Source organism: Semicossyphus pulcher, unplaced genomic scaffold (genome assembly GCF_022749685.1).
Source record: "Semicossyphus pulcher isolate SPU_LCO1_2020_fin unplaced genomic scaffold, fSemPul1.0.p SCAF_7, whole genome shotgun sequence".
In the NCBI taxonomy this organism is placed as follows: domain Eukaryota; kingdom Metazoa; phylum Chordata; class Actinopteri; order Labriformes; family Labridae; genus Semicossyphus; species Semicossyphus pulcher.
The window spans coordinates 19659301-19672934 of NW_027211748.1; the positions used below are offsets into that span (position 1 = coordinate 19659301).

At 42.2% G+C, this 13634-nt stretch overlaps 1 protein-coding gene across 1 annotated transcript in view; it reads right to left on the reverse strand.

Moving 5' to 3' along the window:
- Positions 1–13634, reverse strand: part of ak5 (adenylate kinase 5) — a 95362-nt gene that overhangs the window by 12949 nt on the left and 68779 nt on the right. Inside the window, exons 9-11 of the mRNA XM_069685418.1 lie at positions 12503–12548; positions 10568–10612; positions 724–887 (exon numbers count right to left, since the gene is read on the reverse strand). Of these exons, the coding sequence (XP_069541519.1) occupies positions 724–887; positions 10568–10612; positions 12503–12548 (255 nt within the window). The remainder of the gene's footprint in view (positions 1–723; positions 888–10567; positions 10613–12502; positions 12549–13634) is intronic.

Here is a 13634-nt window from a genome sequence, read left to right on the forward strand (position 1 = left end):
GCATTTACGAGTATTTGCACTTGATGCTTCTTTATATTTAATTTCTGTGACATGTAAGTGGTTAATATCAGTGTTGTGACCAAGTCCCAAGTGAGTCTCAAGTCATTTGTTCCAAGTCTCACGCAAATCTCGAGTCATTTTTTCTCGGGCAAGTCAAGTCACAAGTTATGTCAAGTCAAGTCCCAAGTCCAGTAGCCCGTCTAATAATGATTTGGCCAATCTATATAACCTGTTCAAAAAGTATGACAGTGAATTATATCCGTATTATCATCATCATGGCACAGACGCAGCCATGATGATGGTCTGCTCTGAGACCGTATTGAGTAGTAACGAGTACGGCTGATGAGGCTTCTCTTTGGGGAAAAACATCAGGTGGCAAAATACACCGGGGACGTGCTGATCGGCATCCCCTCTATGTAGTACACTTACAATTGATAAGTATCTCATACAACCCCTTTTCAAACAAACCAAACTATCCCTTTAAAGAAGATGGAAGATTCAGACCACGAACCGTCTTGCTGTGAGGCGATGGTGAGCACCGCACCACCATGCAGCCCCTTTAATATGAACCTAATCGAGTAAAAATATCTGCAACATTCATGTGTTTATATGCCATATGAGGGGACCACACCTAGCACCAGCACCTGCTTTCACCTCACAGCTCTTTAAGTGTATCTCATGTCTCTGATACTTGTGATAGCGGATTGAGTGTGCAGCACTGACCTCAGGCAGCTGCTCTCCTGTTTCCAGGACGTCCCGCAGGTGTCGTCCTCTCTCGCTGTGAGACTGCAGCTCGCTACACAGCAGGTCCCCCAGAGTGACCCGACGCAGGCCGAACCTCTCCTCCATCCGCTCACACTGCAGAGATTTCCCTGATCCTGGACCACCTGAGAACACACACAAACGGACTGGATGATATATGAGAGGGAACGGATTGCAGGTAGACAGGTGAACAGGTCTGATTTATCACCAGAGGCAGAGCCAGTTTATCACAGATGATGATTATCTCCTCTCGTATAGCTGAATATAACTGCCCCGCCACCTCGGGTCAACATGTGAGGTCCCTTCATCGAGGTAATAACATCCCGAGTGACCTGACTGGTGAAATGTACATGTACATTAACTCGAGTGCTGTACTTAAGTGAACTTATATGATGCTTTTGTTCTAGATTAAACGGTCCAACTTCCATTAGAGCTGAAATTATTAGTTTAAAAATTGATAAGGTAATTGATTGGGAAAATGAGTTGGCTTTAATTGGTTCTAGCTTGTCAAATGTGATGAGTAAGGGATAATGTATAGAGAGACAAGTCCTGCTCACCCTGTTGGGGGTGATAACAACCTGGTCACTATACATTATCCCGCTTATTACACGGCTATTTACTTTTAAAATCAATAATTTGACCTGATTGTATTCATTTAAAAATGATTATATTTCCATTTTCAGTTTAAAAATAGTCTGTTACACTCACAGTGAGAGCTGCGTCCATAGCAACGGTTAACACTGCAGCCATCTTAACATGAGCTAACCTAGCTGTTATTACTCACGTTAAATTCCTCTGATGGTGAAGTAAGACACAGTGAACGGACCGCGGTTATTAGCGCAGCATCTGATTTAGGTTTTCTGTCTCGTCACTGTCAGTGAGTCTGCGATCGCGCTTGAAGCTGTTACTGACGATGTTCCCTCCTGTCTTGATCGTTGCTTGTGTTGTATTAACTCTCAGATGTATGTCGCTTTGGACAAAAGCGTCTGCTGAACGAAATTGTAACATTTTCTTTTCCATTCACCGTCTCTAAAAACCGCCGTATCCAGTACTATGTTCTGTTTAATGTTTACTTTGTGTGCTGTCTTCAGTTTCGCAGATCTCTCTGTCGTAGCTGTAGTTTTTTTCAGTTTTTCTCCAGACCGACATCAAATTGACTTCTCTCAGTAGACTGATATGATAACAGTTAGTCCTCAGGATTCTGTGATTAGAGTCGCATCCCTAGCAACGGTCTGTTCTTCATAGCAACGGTTTGCTATCGAGCTATAACGGACCTCAGAATGTCGTAATTAACCATCATCATTAAAAAGCCTTGTAAAGGTGTCACTCATGGCTCTGAATAAATGTGATATTTACACTTTTCAACTAAACTGGACCGTACTTTACACAAACTAGTTATTTCCTATTGTAACCAATTAACCATTATATTAATCAATGAGAAATTGTCAGGTTTATGTTATTGTCCATTTTAGGGTTGCAACTAAGTCCAGCCTCAACTTTCAAGCCACATCTTCATCCTCAAATAAGTCTTTGACCAAGACGTTCCTTAAACTAAATGTAGTCCTCACAAAGATGGAAGTACAAAGGTGCAAGCATGGCTACACATCTTTACAAACACAAATCATAAACAAGGCGAAAGCTGTTTTCTCTGATCAGCCATCATTTCGTTATTAAATTTTAGATGATTTCCAATAAAGAATTCAAGAATATCTCAGCAGTGTGCTCCACTGCTGTGCTATGAGGTCTGCAGGTGTTTTATTACGGGTTACCTGTATTACACGGCCATGAGTCTGTGTGAAGCTCGAATAGGAAGTGATGATTTATCATAACCAGCCTTGGGCCTGGTAATAAAACTCAGGCTGTGCTCCACATTCATCAATATTCTCCTCGAGTGCAACTGCCTTCCGCCAGCTTTCAAAAACAAACGTCCTCATCACCATTTCTTCAGAGAGCACAGACAGATACCTGCCGGGCTCAGTTTACCCAGGGATGCCTGAGAACGTCAGAACAGGTCCATAAGAGATGGAGACGGGGATGTTATGGATTCATTCAACACATATTCACTGACTTAATATATTTTGTCAGCCTCAAAATGCTGAACAGCCTCCCCCCTACGCCTCCTCGCTGAAGTATTCACCTGCTGCTAGACACCTCTGCCAGGAAATAAAATAATGACCCACCAGGGCTGAAAGGAAAGCCCTGAGAAGCTTGTTAGTGTAGTTAGTCGGGCAGAACTCAAGCCCGCCGTATAAACTGGCTCTGTGTAGAGACAGTTTTCCCTCACTAGGACCATTTGAAATTTAGATGAACTGGCAATGAAAGTCAAAGCTTCAGCCCAGATGAGATGTATCCTAAATGGATTCATGCTGTTTTAATCCGAAAAAGATTCTAATTTTTTGCTGTTGTTTTTTACCTGGGGTAATTTTCAGGTTTTCCACTTAAGTAAAATGACTATTTCTCTGTAAACAAAGGATTATTTCTCCACCCAATCTAACCTGGAAGACTCCAAAACTTGTTCTTAAATCTGCAGTTAGGCCAATTTAGGGGCAGTAGAAACTAGTTATAAGGGCCAAATTGACATATCATCGCCTTTTATCACCATCACATGCTTATTAAAACATCCTGCAGTGACAGAGCAACATTTGCACTCCTGAAATCCAATATTCACAATATTATTATTTAGCTCCATTTTGGGTCTTCACCAATTCCTGAAGGAATATGTAGCTAGCAGCTAAAAGCACCACTATGTTCATCAGCTAGTAGCTACCCTTGTCTGTTCACAGTTTAGTTGCCTTCTGAGGCTGAAGTGATGCTATGAGAGCCGTTATAGTAAAACTATTAGTTTTAGATAAGCATCTGCAATTCAAGTTTATGATGATTTCATTCTCATTTGTTCAATACAGCTTACTCCCGTACTTAAACTACAATAAAAAGTGTCCACAGTTATATCTGGTGTTCCCCAAGGCTCTATTCTGGGTCCTCCTCCCTTCTGTAATGTTACCATTAAGTGGGATTCTTCGTAATTAAGGGTTTAATGTTCATAGCTATGCTGATGATATGCAGTTATACATGCAAATCCAACCCTTTTAAACCATCAGTGCCACAGATTTTTACCTTATAAACTTGTAAACGTTAAACTGATGAACCTGAAACACTTGTTGTTGGACCATCCAAACCGATGCATTAATATAGATATAGATATAGATTTAAGACCTTCTTATTGAAGCAGAGAAGAGTCTACTACACTTAAGTTATTTAGCACAACACTAAAAAGGGCTATATAACTGACGTTGGGAGGACATAGACCTGAATAGGAAAGAAACCTTGATAGAAAGTGAGACTAATCTGTTGAGCTTTGGCATCTGTTTACACTTTCCTAAGCATCTTCTCTTCTGAGGCTCCAACAGGTGGAGGCTTCTATTCAAGAAGCCCAAATCATCCCACCATGTGTGAACAGCTCTGTTACAGCGCTGTCCTCAGTAAGAGCTGAAGCGACAGATGGATTATATTTGATGGAGATGTAGGGGATGACAGAGATGAAACAAGGCAGAGAGGACAGAGGAACATATTGTTATTTAATTTGTGGATCCATTCCTGCTTTGTAATCATTCCTCCTCAATGCTTCAGCGGGTAATACCTTTATGGAAGAATAAATCAGTCTAAATGACAAATGGGCTTCAGACGAGACAAGCTGCTCGCCTCCACTCATTAAATTCCTTCACTTATAGTCTTCAATTTTCAATGTTGCTGATGAGTAGAAAAAAAATCCTTCAGTGCACAGGAAGTGCAAAAATGAACATATTGAGTGCTGGATTCTAGAGAATTGATTGAGTCTGCTGTGAAGAGATTTTTCCTTCCCAATGTCACCATCCATTAAGTCGAAGAGACTTTGGAGGATTTTCTTTTCTGATGTCAAAATAAATTACTTTGGATAAACATAGACGGTAGACGGAGGAGTCTGCACATCAGCCGCTGGTTTCTGCAGGGTTTGGGCTTGTGCTCGGTGCCATACGGAGAGTTGTTTTGAGCCAGAAATCCTACATTACTCTGCACGCTGCACGCTGGCCGACAGATGGGATGCGAGATGAGTGCAAGTGGCAACTACCAGGGGCACATGTTGAGACCAAGCAGACCTGTCAATCAAAAAGCCCCCGTCATATGCCTCTTATGATCCTGTTAGTGGAGTAAGGAATGTATAAAATCTCGGATAGGAGAAGTGAAGTTAGCTAGGTAGTAGGAAAGTAACTTTAAAAACTATTTGATCTGAAACCTTTTGAGGGAATTAAACTGTATATTTAGGCAGTTACTGTCTTAATACAACATTATTTATGAATGAGTAGTTTTTCCAACCTGGCACCTCTACAGTTTCAGAGTGCAATTCACTCTGAAACTGTAGAGGTGTAAGAGCCATTATTCGCTCGCTTCAATCATACTGAGCTTCCTGCCTGAAAGCTGCGCTGTAAAGGTCAACAACCTTCTCTCGATGGATCATACCTGTTTGTAAATAGAGAATAGTTCTTGCTCAATGTCAGCTAGGTCAGATTCTACATAAAAATTTAGCTCCTCCGAGGGGATGTCATGAACCAAGAAATGGCGCCATTTATCTTGCAGACATATTTGGACAGGTGAATTTGGCTTCCCTTGTGATCCGAACACATGGTCACTTCTCAAGTTGCTATTTGGACTGTAAACAATGCAGCGCACTGAAAAGGAACTCTTGGCTGATAGTAGTTCATTGCTAACTGTTGGCTGCACCAGAAACGCACAGAAGTTGGCCATCGTTCCCAGAGGCATACGGTCGTCAGATGAGTTTGGAGATTGTGCAGGAACAAGCGTTCAGGCCGCAGAGTCGGAGTGAAAAGGCACCGTAGTCCCTTTTAAAATCTATACCATTCAAGCTGTTATTATAATAGACAGACATCAACATTATGCAACTATTTTATCTTAACAGCTGTCAACAACTTCCCTGAACTCATGGTGACGCCTGACACAGCTTATTCCTCTGTGCCATAAAGCTCCATTAAACTATGAAACACATCAATTGAGCCATATACATCCGCTGCTGAAAATAGTCCCAAAAAACTGTGCATTTACTCTTGTTTTGACTAATGTTTACTTCACACCTGACATAGAATTACAAACCAGAACTGCCTTTACATCAATTCAGGACATCTATAAAACGACTAATATTATCCCTCTCACACCAACAGCAGGTTTTTCACTATTTAAATCCATGTCTGTTACACGGGTACGGATGGTAATTTCTGCACAGCGAAGGGGAATATAAATGAGGAAGATGGAAGCGGGAGTGAGAGAGCAGTGGGATGGGGAACATTAAAGAGATAAGTTCACAGAGAGAAGAGAAATCTCAGGTTCGCATGTCCCCCGGGCATCATCATCGCCTCATTCCGAAACACCTCTGCTCAGCTCCGCTTCAACTGCTCCACCAGTTATTAGAGACGGGGAGGTTTTGCATGATTAAACCCACAAAGTCTTCTCTTCCAGCTCTTAATTAAAGCTGTTTAAGAACAAAAGTGCATGTATCATACTTTTCCCAGAACAGATATAACAGACATTTAGTTAATTTAATAGAGACGTGAGCGAGAGCTCATAATGAGACATATTCTGAGTGGTAATAATTCTACCTCGGTGTTTTGTTCAGTCAGTATATAATGATTGTCGACATGCACAAGGAGGCAGGTGGAGAGTTTTTCATCAAACACAGGACCACATTTAAATTCTTCTAACAGCATATTCAGCTGACAGCAGGAGAGACTCATGACCCAGTTTAATGAAACGGTGCACGCAACAGCTACCAGCAGGTACCAGAGTACAATTTAAGAGCTAGATTAGATTTTTAAATGTTTTGTACCTGGTCAAATGACTCCAATTTGGCTATATTGTGTATGTCCACTTTCCATCAACTAAGAGTTACATATAATTATGAAGTATCACACTTGAGGTTGTGAGGTTGTACTGAATATCACCTCGCCTGTGATTCGGTAGAAGGCACAAGGTGCCGAAGATGATCACAGCTGTGCTATGAGCAAATAGTATTAAAAAAATAGGCTTATAATCAACAACAGATTATTTTTTGCACCACCAACTCAACTAGCTCCACAACTTAACTGAAACTGGACTCTTGTTGCCAAGCAACCCAAACATTCTCCTGCACTCTGTGTCTACATGTTACCACAGATCAGTTACTATGTATCATGTACATTTATCTGTAGGTTTTAATTCATCATCAGTGAAATAAGAGCCTGCTGCTTGATTAATGTAGACATACACGGTCTGCTGTAATGTTAATTAACATATTCAGAACGCCAGGCTGAGGCGGAGTGATACACAGAGTGAAAAGTCCCAGTGATCTTGTCCTCTATAGCTGTGTCCCAATCTAGAGGCTGCAGCCTTTGAAGGCCGATTGAGTCACAGCGGCATGTCGACGGCTGTGCCAATTCGAAGGCTCCTTCAGATGCGGCCTACAAATGCGTCCTCCCTTTCCCGGGCCACGAAGGATCCATCGGGGGCATCCTTTGTGGCCCAACGTATCCTGAGATTCTTTACGCGCCAATGGCCGAAAAATAAACTTTTAAATGTAAAAGTTTTTGGTTTCATCTCAGTCGAATTGCTAGTGTTACACATGTTTAAGAAAACAAAAGGCCCTTGAAACTAATTATCTTTAAAATAATAGGTTCACTTACTCGATGTTAGTTATGCTAGCTAGTTAGCCTGTTAGCTGACGCAAGGGTAAGGGTGGGAACAGCTGGTAACGCAAACAGGAAATCCTCTGTAGATCAGACTGTCTCATGTCAATTCGGCCTTAACAGTCTACACAAGCTACGAATGGCGCGTACTCCGTAGACCACCTCCTTCGAAGGCTGCAGCCCCTGGATTGGGACACATCTTGTGCCTACAGGTTACCACAGAGCAGCTACTTTGTGTGATGTACATTTATCTGTTTGTTTTAATTTATCATCAACCAGTAAAATAAGAGTCTGCTGTGTGATTCAGAGGCACCAGCTTGATTAATGTAGACATACACGGTCTGCTGTAATGTTCATTAACAGTATTAATAACACGTGGCTGAAGCGGAGTGATACACAGAGTGAAACGTCCCAGTGATGTTGTTCTCTATATCACTAAATGTTGTATAAACTCCCATATATACGCCGCCATTTTTATTTTCCTCCCTATATCACTCCTGCATTCCTTGAAGACGCCTCTCATCAGCATTTCAAAGAGCAGATTCATGGGAAAGAAGCAACTTTGAGCCGTTCGTCACTAAGTAAGAGAGCAGAGTTTGACAGATCAGCAGCATCAGCAGCAGTGGAGCAGGTTTGTTAAAGAGGCGGAGGGGGGGTGGGTGGCATTAACATTTTATAGAGATGTGAGGAGCCGTCGTGCTGTGTCAGGGAGTCTTGAGACGGTGTTTGCGGAATCATAACTGACGTGGCTGGAAAACAAACTCCCTGACCTTTGAGCAAACACAAACATGATCATAGCGTCAGGACTCTATTTAGTGCGCCTCACTGGTAACCCAACCTTGTTCTTAAGGTAATGAGTCAGCATGAGTTTAGAGCTGCGTCATTTTTGTACTGACAACATCAGACGGTTACATCGAAAATCTACTTTTACTTCTCTGAATAATTCAGCCGCAGTTGTTCCTGGTGCAGACGACTTTCGCAACCTGGGTTTTGAAAGTGCTCTTGAAAAATTTAAACTGCTATAAATAAAGAAAGCGGAAGGATTCTTTTTACGCTTCACTCAGCATTCAGACAGGGAAGATGCTTTAAATGAAGCAGCGGAAAAAGTTTAAGCACAAACATAAAATAAAGTTACCTTGAGAAAAACCTGCTTTTGCAGTGGTCTCTTCATTTTCTCCAGAGCTGTATGTTTAATGACTATCCCCTTACTGTTTGTTCTTTTTAGTAGCTTGTTGTTTTTGGTTTTCAAGCCCAAACTAGAGTGTTCAACAACGACATTTTCAGCCACTGTGGTCAGATATTATAACACACAGTTATGCGTTACTTTACACTTCCTGTTTGATTTACAAAGAGATCAAACCATCCAATATTTTGGAGAACTTCTGAAGCAGGACTTTTTTTTTGTCTTCTTTCATCCTCCATAAATCATCTCACGACCCCTCAGATTTATGTTGTGACCCTATTTTGTGACCTGATCTTTAGGTTGGGAACCACTGGTTTAATAAATAGACTGTACTTACATAGCGCTTTGCTAGTCTTGCGACCACTCAAAGGGCTTTTACATACATGTAACATTCACCCTATCACACACTGATGGCAGAGGCTGCTACGTAAAGTGCCCAACTGTAAATCAGAGCTAATCACATTCACACCACCGGGAGCAGTTTGGAGTTCAGTGTCTCGCCCAAGGACACTTGGACATCTAGACTGAGGGAGAGCTGGGGATCACTTTGATTACACTTTAATACGTCTGTACTTTTACTTAAGTATGTCGTCTTCTTAAATATTGTGGTATTGTTATTTTACTTGAGTAGAGATCTCTGTTTCAGAACTGTGCAGTTGGTATTTCTTTACATTAACTGTCACTCTCTCAGATATCCATAATAACTGGTGTTGACACAGATCTGTAGGGATGTGATCTTTTAGATTTAACACTGATGCACGGAGCCGTACGGGTGTGAAAGACGGCACTGTTCAATAATCTTTTAATGGCCGCATCTTCGGTGTTCTTCCCCAGAAGCAGAGTGATGGGTGGTTAATGGAGACTGTGAGTGTCTCAGATCTCTCATTAACCTTCATCTCTCCATCCTGTGTTCAATTAGCAGCCTGATCCTCACTGACTCAGTGACCGTCGCAGCATGCAAAGCGATCACAACAACACACAACACTCGGCCTCTGGAGGCTGGAAGTAAATAAGTACAATTACTCGTGTGGCTTAAATGTTCTTTTATTGTTGTTGGACATTTTAAGTTATTTCTCTATTTAATCGTGCATTTTTTATTAAACCTTAAACCTTTATTAAAGCAGGAAGTCTCCTGGGTACATCTGTTCTTAAACAAGAGAAACCCAGTGGAAGAAAGGTGTCACTATTTTTACCTTATGGCTTCATGTAGTTCTGGTCAGGTTAAAGGTTAAGATGTTACATTTAAGATGTATTAAGCTCAAACAATGTCGTGTGTTAATATTACATTCATAAATTGAAATGCTCAACATGCAGTCAGCCTAGTTTGTCCAAAACCTGATGACATTTGATTTGCAGCGTCATAATTTTAAACATCTCCCCTATTGCTGTTTTAATAATGTAATTAGTTATTGATTCTAGCTATTGATGAAATAATCCATTAATTAAATTAAGAAACGTTTTAATTAACTACTTCAGTAAGTTTCCTTCCATAAGACAAAATAAATCTCTGGTTTCCCATTCCAACGACGCTCCTGAACGCACCTTTTTTTTATCAGTGCTGCAACAGTCGTAGTTTAGTTCTCTTAAAACATGCAGAAAAGTTACAGCACTATGTTTCTTTCTGCAAAACTTGACTCTGCCCTGTGTGTGTGTGTGTGTGTGTGTGTGTGTGTGTGTGTGTGTGTGTGTGTCTGCGTGTGTGTGTGTCTGCGTGTGTGTGTGTCTGCGTGTGTGTGTGTCTGTGTGTGTGTGTGTGTGTGTGTGTGTGTGTGTGTGTGAGAGTGATTATGCATGAGGCCTGTGTAACAGTTTTCCAGCTGCTGACAGCCCAGTAGTCAGTCTCTGCTCATTATTATCCCACCTATTTGTGTGCGTGTGTGTGTGTGTGTGTGCGTGCTTATAGTCATGTACGTACCCATCACGAAGATGACCTTTGGTTTCTTCTGTTCTGTACAATAACCTGTCGGAGGAAAGAAAGGAGAGAATCAGAGTTAACATGAGGAGCAGATCGTCTCCCACGCAGCAAACTTCAGCTCCAGCTCGCTTTGATTCACTTTGCTCTTCTTATTCTCCCTGCCATGTGAAACGTAGACCACAGAGCACCGAATAATCAATCACTTAATGGGAAAATGAATCAGCAGATTAATCCAACATTACCATTAGTTGCACTCCAAAACAACTTAGTTTAGCAACCAACATGGTAGATTATTCTGCTCGCTTGGAAGGAGATGTTTATAAACAGCTGTCAGGCGGTGGCCTTCTGCAATCTCTTAATCCTGCACACTGCTCCTTTAAAGTGATAATCTTGAAGGTTTTCATTTAAATAAATGTCTGTTGAGTCTCTATCTATCGCCGAATGAGGTAACACAATGGTGATTGAGCCGATGGCCCACTGATGAAAGCCTTTGCATTTGCAGTGTTACAGACTGGGTGTCTGGCGCCCAGTTAGTGACGCGTTTTCCATCAGCCAGCAGTGGTTGGTCTGCCAGAGAGGGTAGGCGGAGCTAAGCGGCTGCTTTTCCGGTCTCTGCAAGTGTGAGTAAACAGTAATCTACTATGGCTCTGTCGTCTGGAGCAATTTGGGGTTCATTATCTAGTCAAGGACACCTCAACATCCAGGAGATGGAACAGGTCAGAACTGTAGCGTGGCGCTGTGTGAAGTGTGCAACCTCACAGGGCCGTTCACCTCTAAAGGGCCTCACACAGGGTGCGCAGCAACACTTCAAAAGTAGCCCAAATCTGCGGGAAAACTGCAGACCTGGCAACCCTGGCTTCGCATCTTGCATTTAGTTTTTTTACTATATATAATAATTTCAAGACTGTTGTTGACCCACCATGATTCTGAAATGAAATTCCTGTTAGTCAGCATACTTTATGCATGGTTACGTAGTGCGTGCTCCATCTGGCTGCTCACTGCAAGGACGAAGGAGAAGGGGAAACGACGTCGGCCAGCCTGAGACAGACTATGTGCATGATGATGTTGTATTATTCTGCTAACACGTGCAGTGGAACTAGAATATCTATGTGCGTGTGGCCGTGATTTATGCGCATGCATGTCAATGAGCAGGGCCTTGCACATCTAGTTCAGACAGGGCCTCGCAGTGGCTCTGGAACAGCTGATTGGTGGATGATCCACTCTACATCCCGAACTACAGCTGCTTTATTTAGGTATTTATTTTGTCCTCGGGAGAGTCAGGTTCAGCTAAAGATGGCAGGTGGAGGAGGAGCAGCGGCTCCTGTTTCCGCAGCTTTTCAAAAAGTGCATCACAATGGTGTTCAACGCACAGTTTTTCACAGGATATAAAATGCCAAAGTCTTGCAGGGTTTGTTCAACTTTAATCAGGCAGGTGTCCTCCTCCTCCTCCGCCACCTCCTCCTCCTCTCTGTTAGCGTAGCGACAGCTAGCTGACGAGATAAACATCACGTTTAACCAGAAACAGTGAATCAACAGACGAGCCCTCCTCCCCCTTCATTACACAATCAATACTGTTGATGATGCAGAGCAACGCTGATGAACACACACACACACACACACACACACACACACACACACACACACACACACACACACACACACACACACACACACACACACAGCCGGCTGTAGCGAGAAGTTAATTCAGGCTTCTCGTGAATAACGGTTACATGACACGTGTGACATTTACTCAGATTGAACTGTGTGTTTGTGTGTGTGTTTGTGCGTGTGCGTGTGCGTGTGTGTTTGAGATTAAATGCTGCTGGGAGATAAATATGTAACTTCTATTAAAAGCTCTGTGCTGACGTGCTGTGTGTGTTGTGTGTGTTTCGAGTGTTCATACATCAGATCCATTCAATCATTTCATAAACTCACTTTCTGCGGTTCCTTCAGCGTACCCGACCTCCTCCTCCTCTTCCACCTGGAAACAGACACATTCAGATTATTCTACATGTTTATGTGCTCATTCTCCAATGAAACATTTTGCTGTGTGTTATCTCAGTGCTTCTGCAACAATGCCACTATCACATATTCAGGCTGATTCGAACAAGAACTTGAGGAATTGGAAGATATAAATATCACACAGCTAAAAGTACGTCTGAAACTGGTCTGAAAAGGTTTGGTTTCGCTGAAAATACAAAGTTATTGATTAACTGTTAAAGACATTTACCACTGTAAAACTGTATATAACAAGTGGACACAGTCTTAGTGACTCTTTCTGAAGCCTAAAGTTTGACCTTGTAGGCGTCACCATCTTGTTTTTTGGAGCCAGAATGGACCATGTTTGGACCCGAGGGTTGATCCGGATTGACAGGCTGCTGTGTTTGCAGCTTGTCAATCACAGCGAGCCACTTCCTAAAACGAACCCTGCTTTATTATTCATTTGACTTTAAATTGGAGCATGATTCAAAAGTCGAACATTGTGCTGTTCTGACTTCTTTTTGCAGCCGGTGCTGCTGGCTGTGCAGCTTATTCTTTAGAGCTCTTTACAAACAGTCTGAGTGTGATACTTAAAAAACGCAGCTTACTCTTGCTCTCTTGTTTTTTCAAAGTCGACTCCCCCAGCTTTAAATAAACTCAACTTTGACTCCTTGTCTTCCGCGAAACCCAAACCTTGTTCTCTTAAGTGTAAAGTCCTGTGTTTGTTTGACCCGAGACCACCTCCTCATGTGGCGTTCTCAGGAGGAAAGGAAAGGGCCTCATGAGCTCATGGGCCTGGTTTCAACTGATACTGGGCATTTAAAGGTCCGATAACTCCTGAATTCACTGTCTAAATTTACAGTACAGCCCGGTCTAAAATATCTTTGTGCACAGGGGTATTGTTTCGTTCAAACAGGAAAGGACCTCTCCCAGAAAGTTCACTTTTGTTTAAAACATGCTCGTATCTTTTGGCATTAAGACCAGAAGCATGGCGTGACTGCATACGTAAGGTTAGAGCAACACTGTGGGGGGGAAAAAAAGAGTAGACAAAGAGAGAGACAAAGGCAGAGAAAAGAGAGCGAGCGTC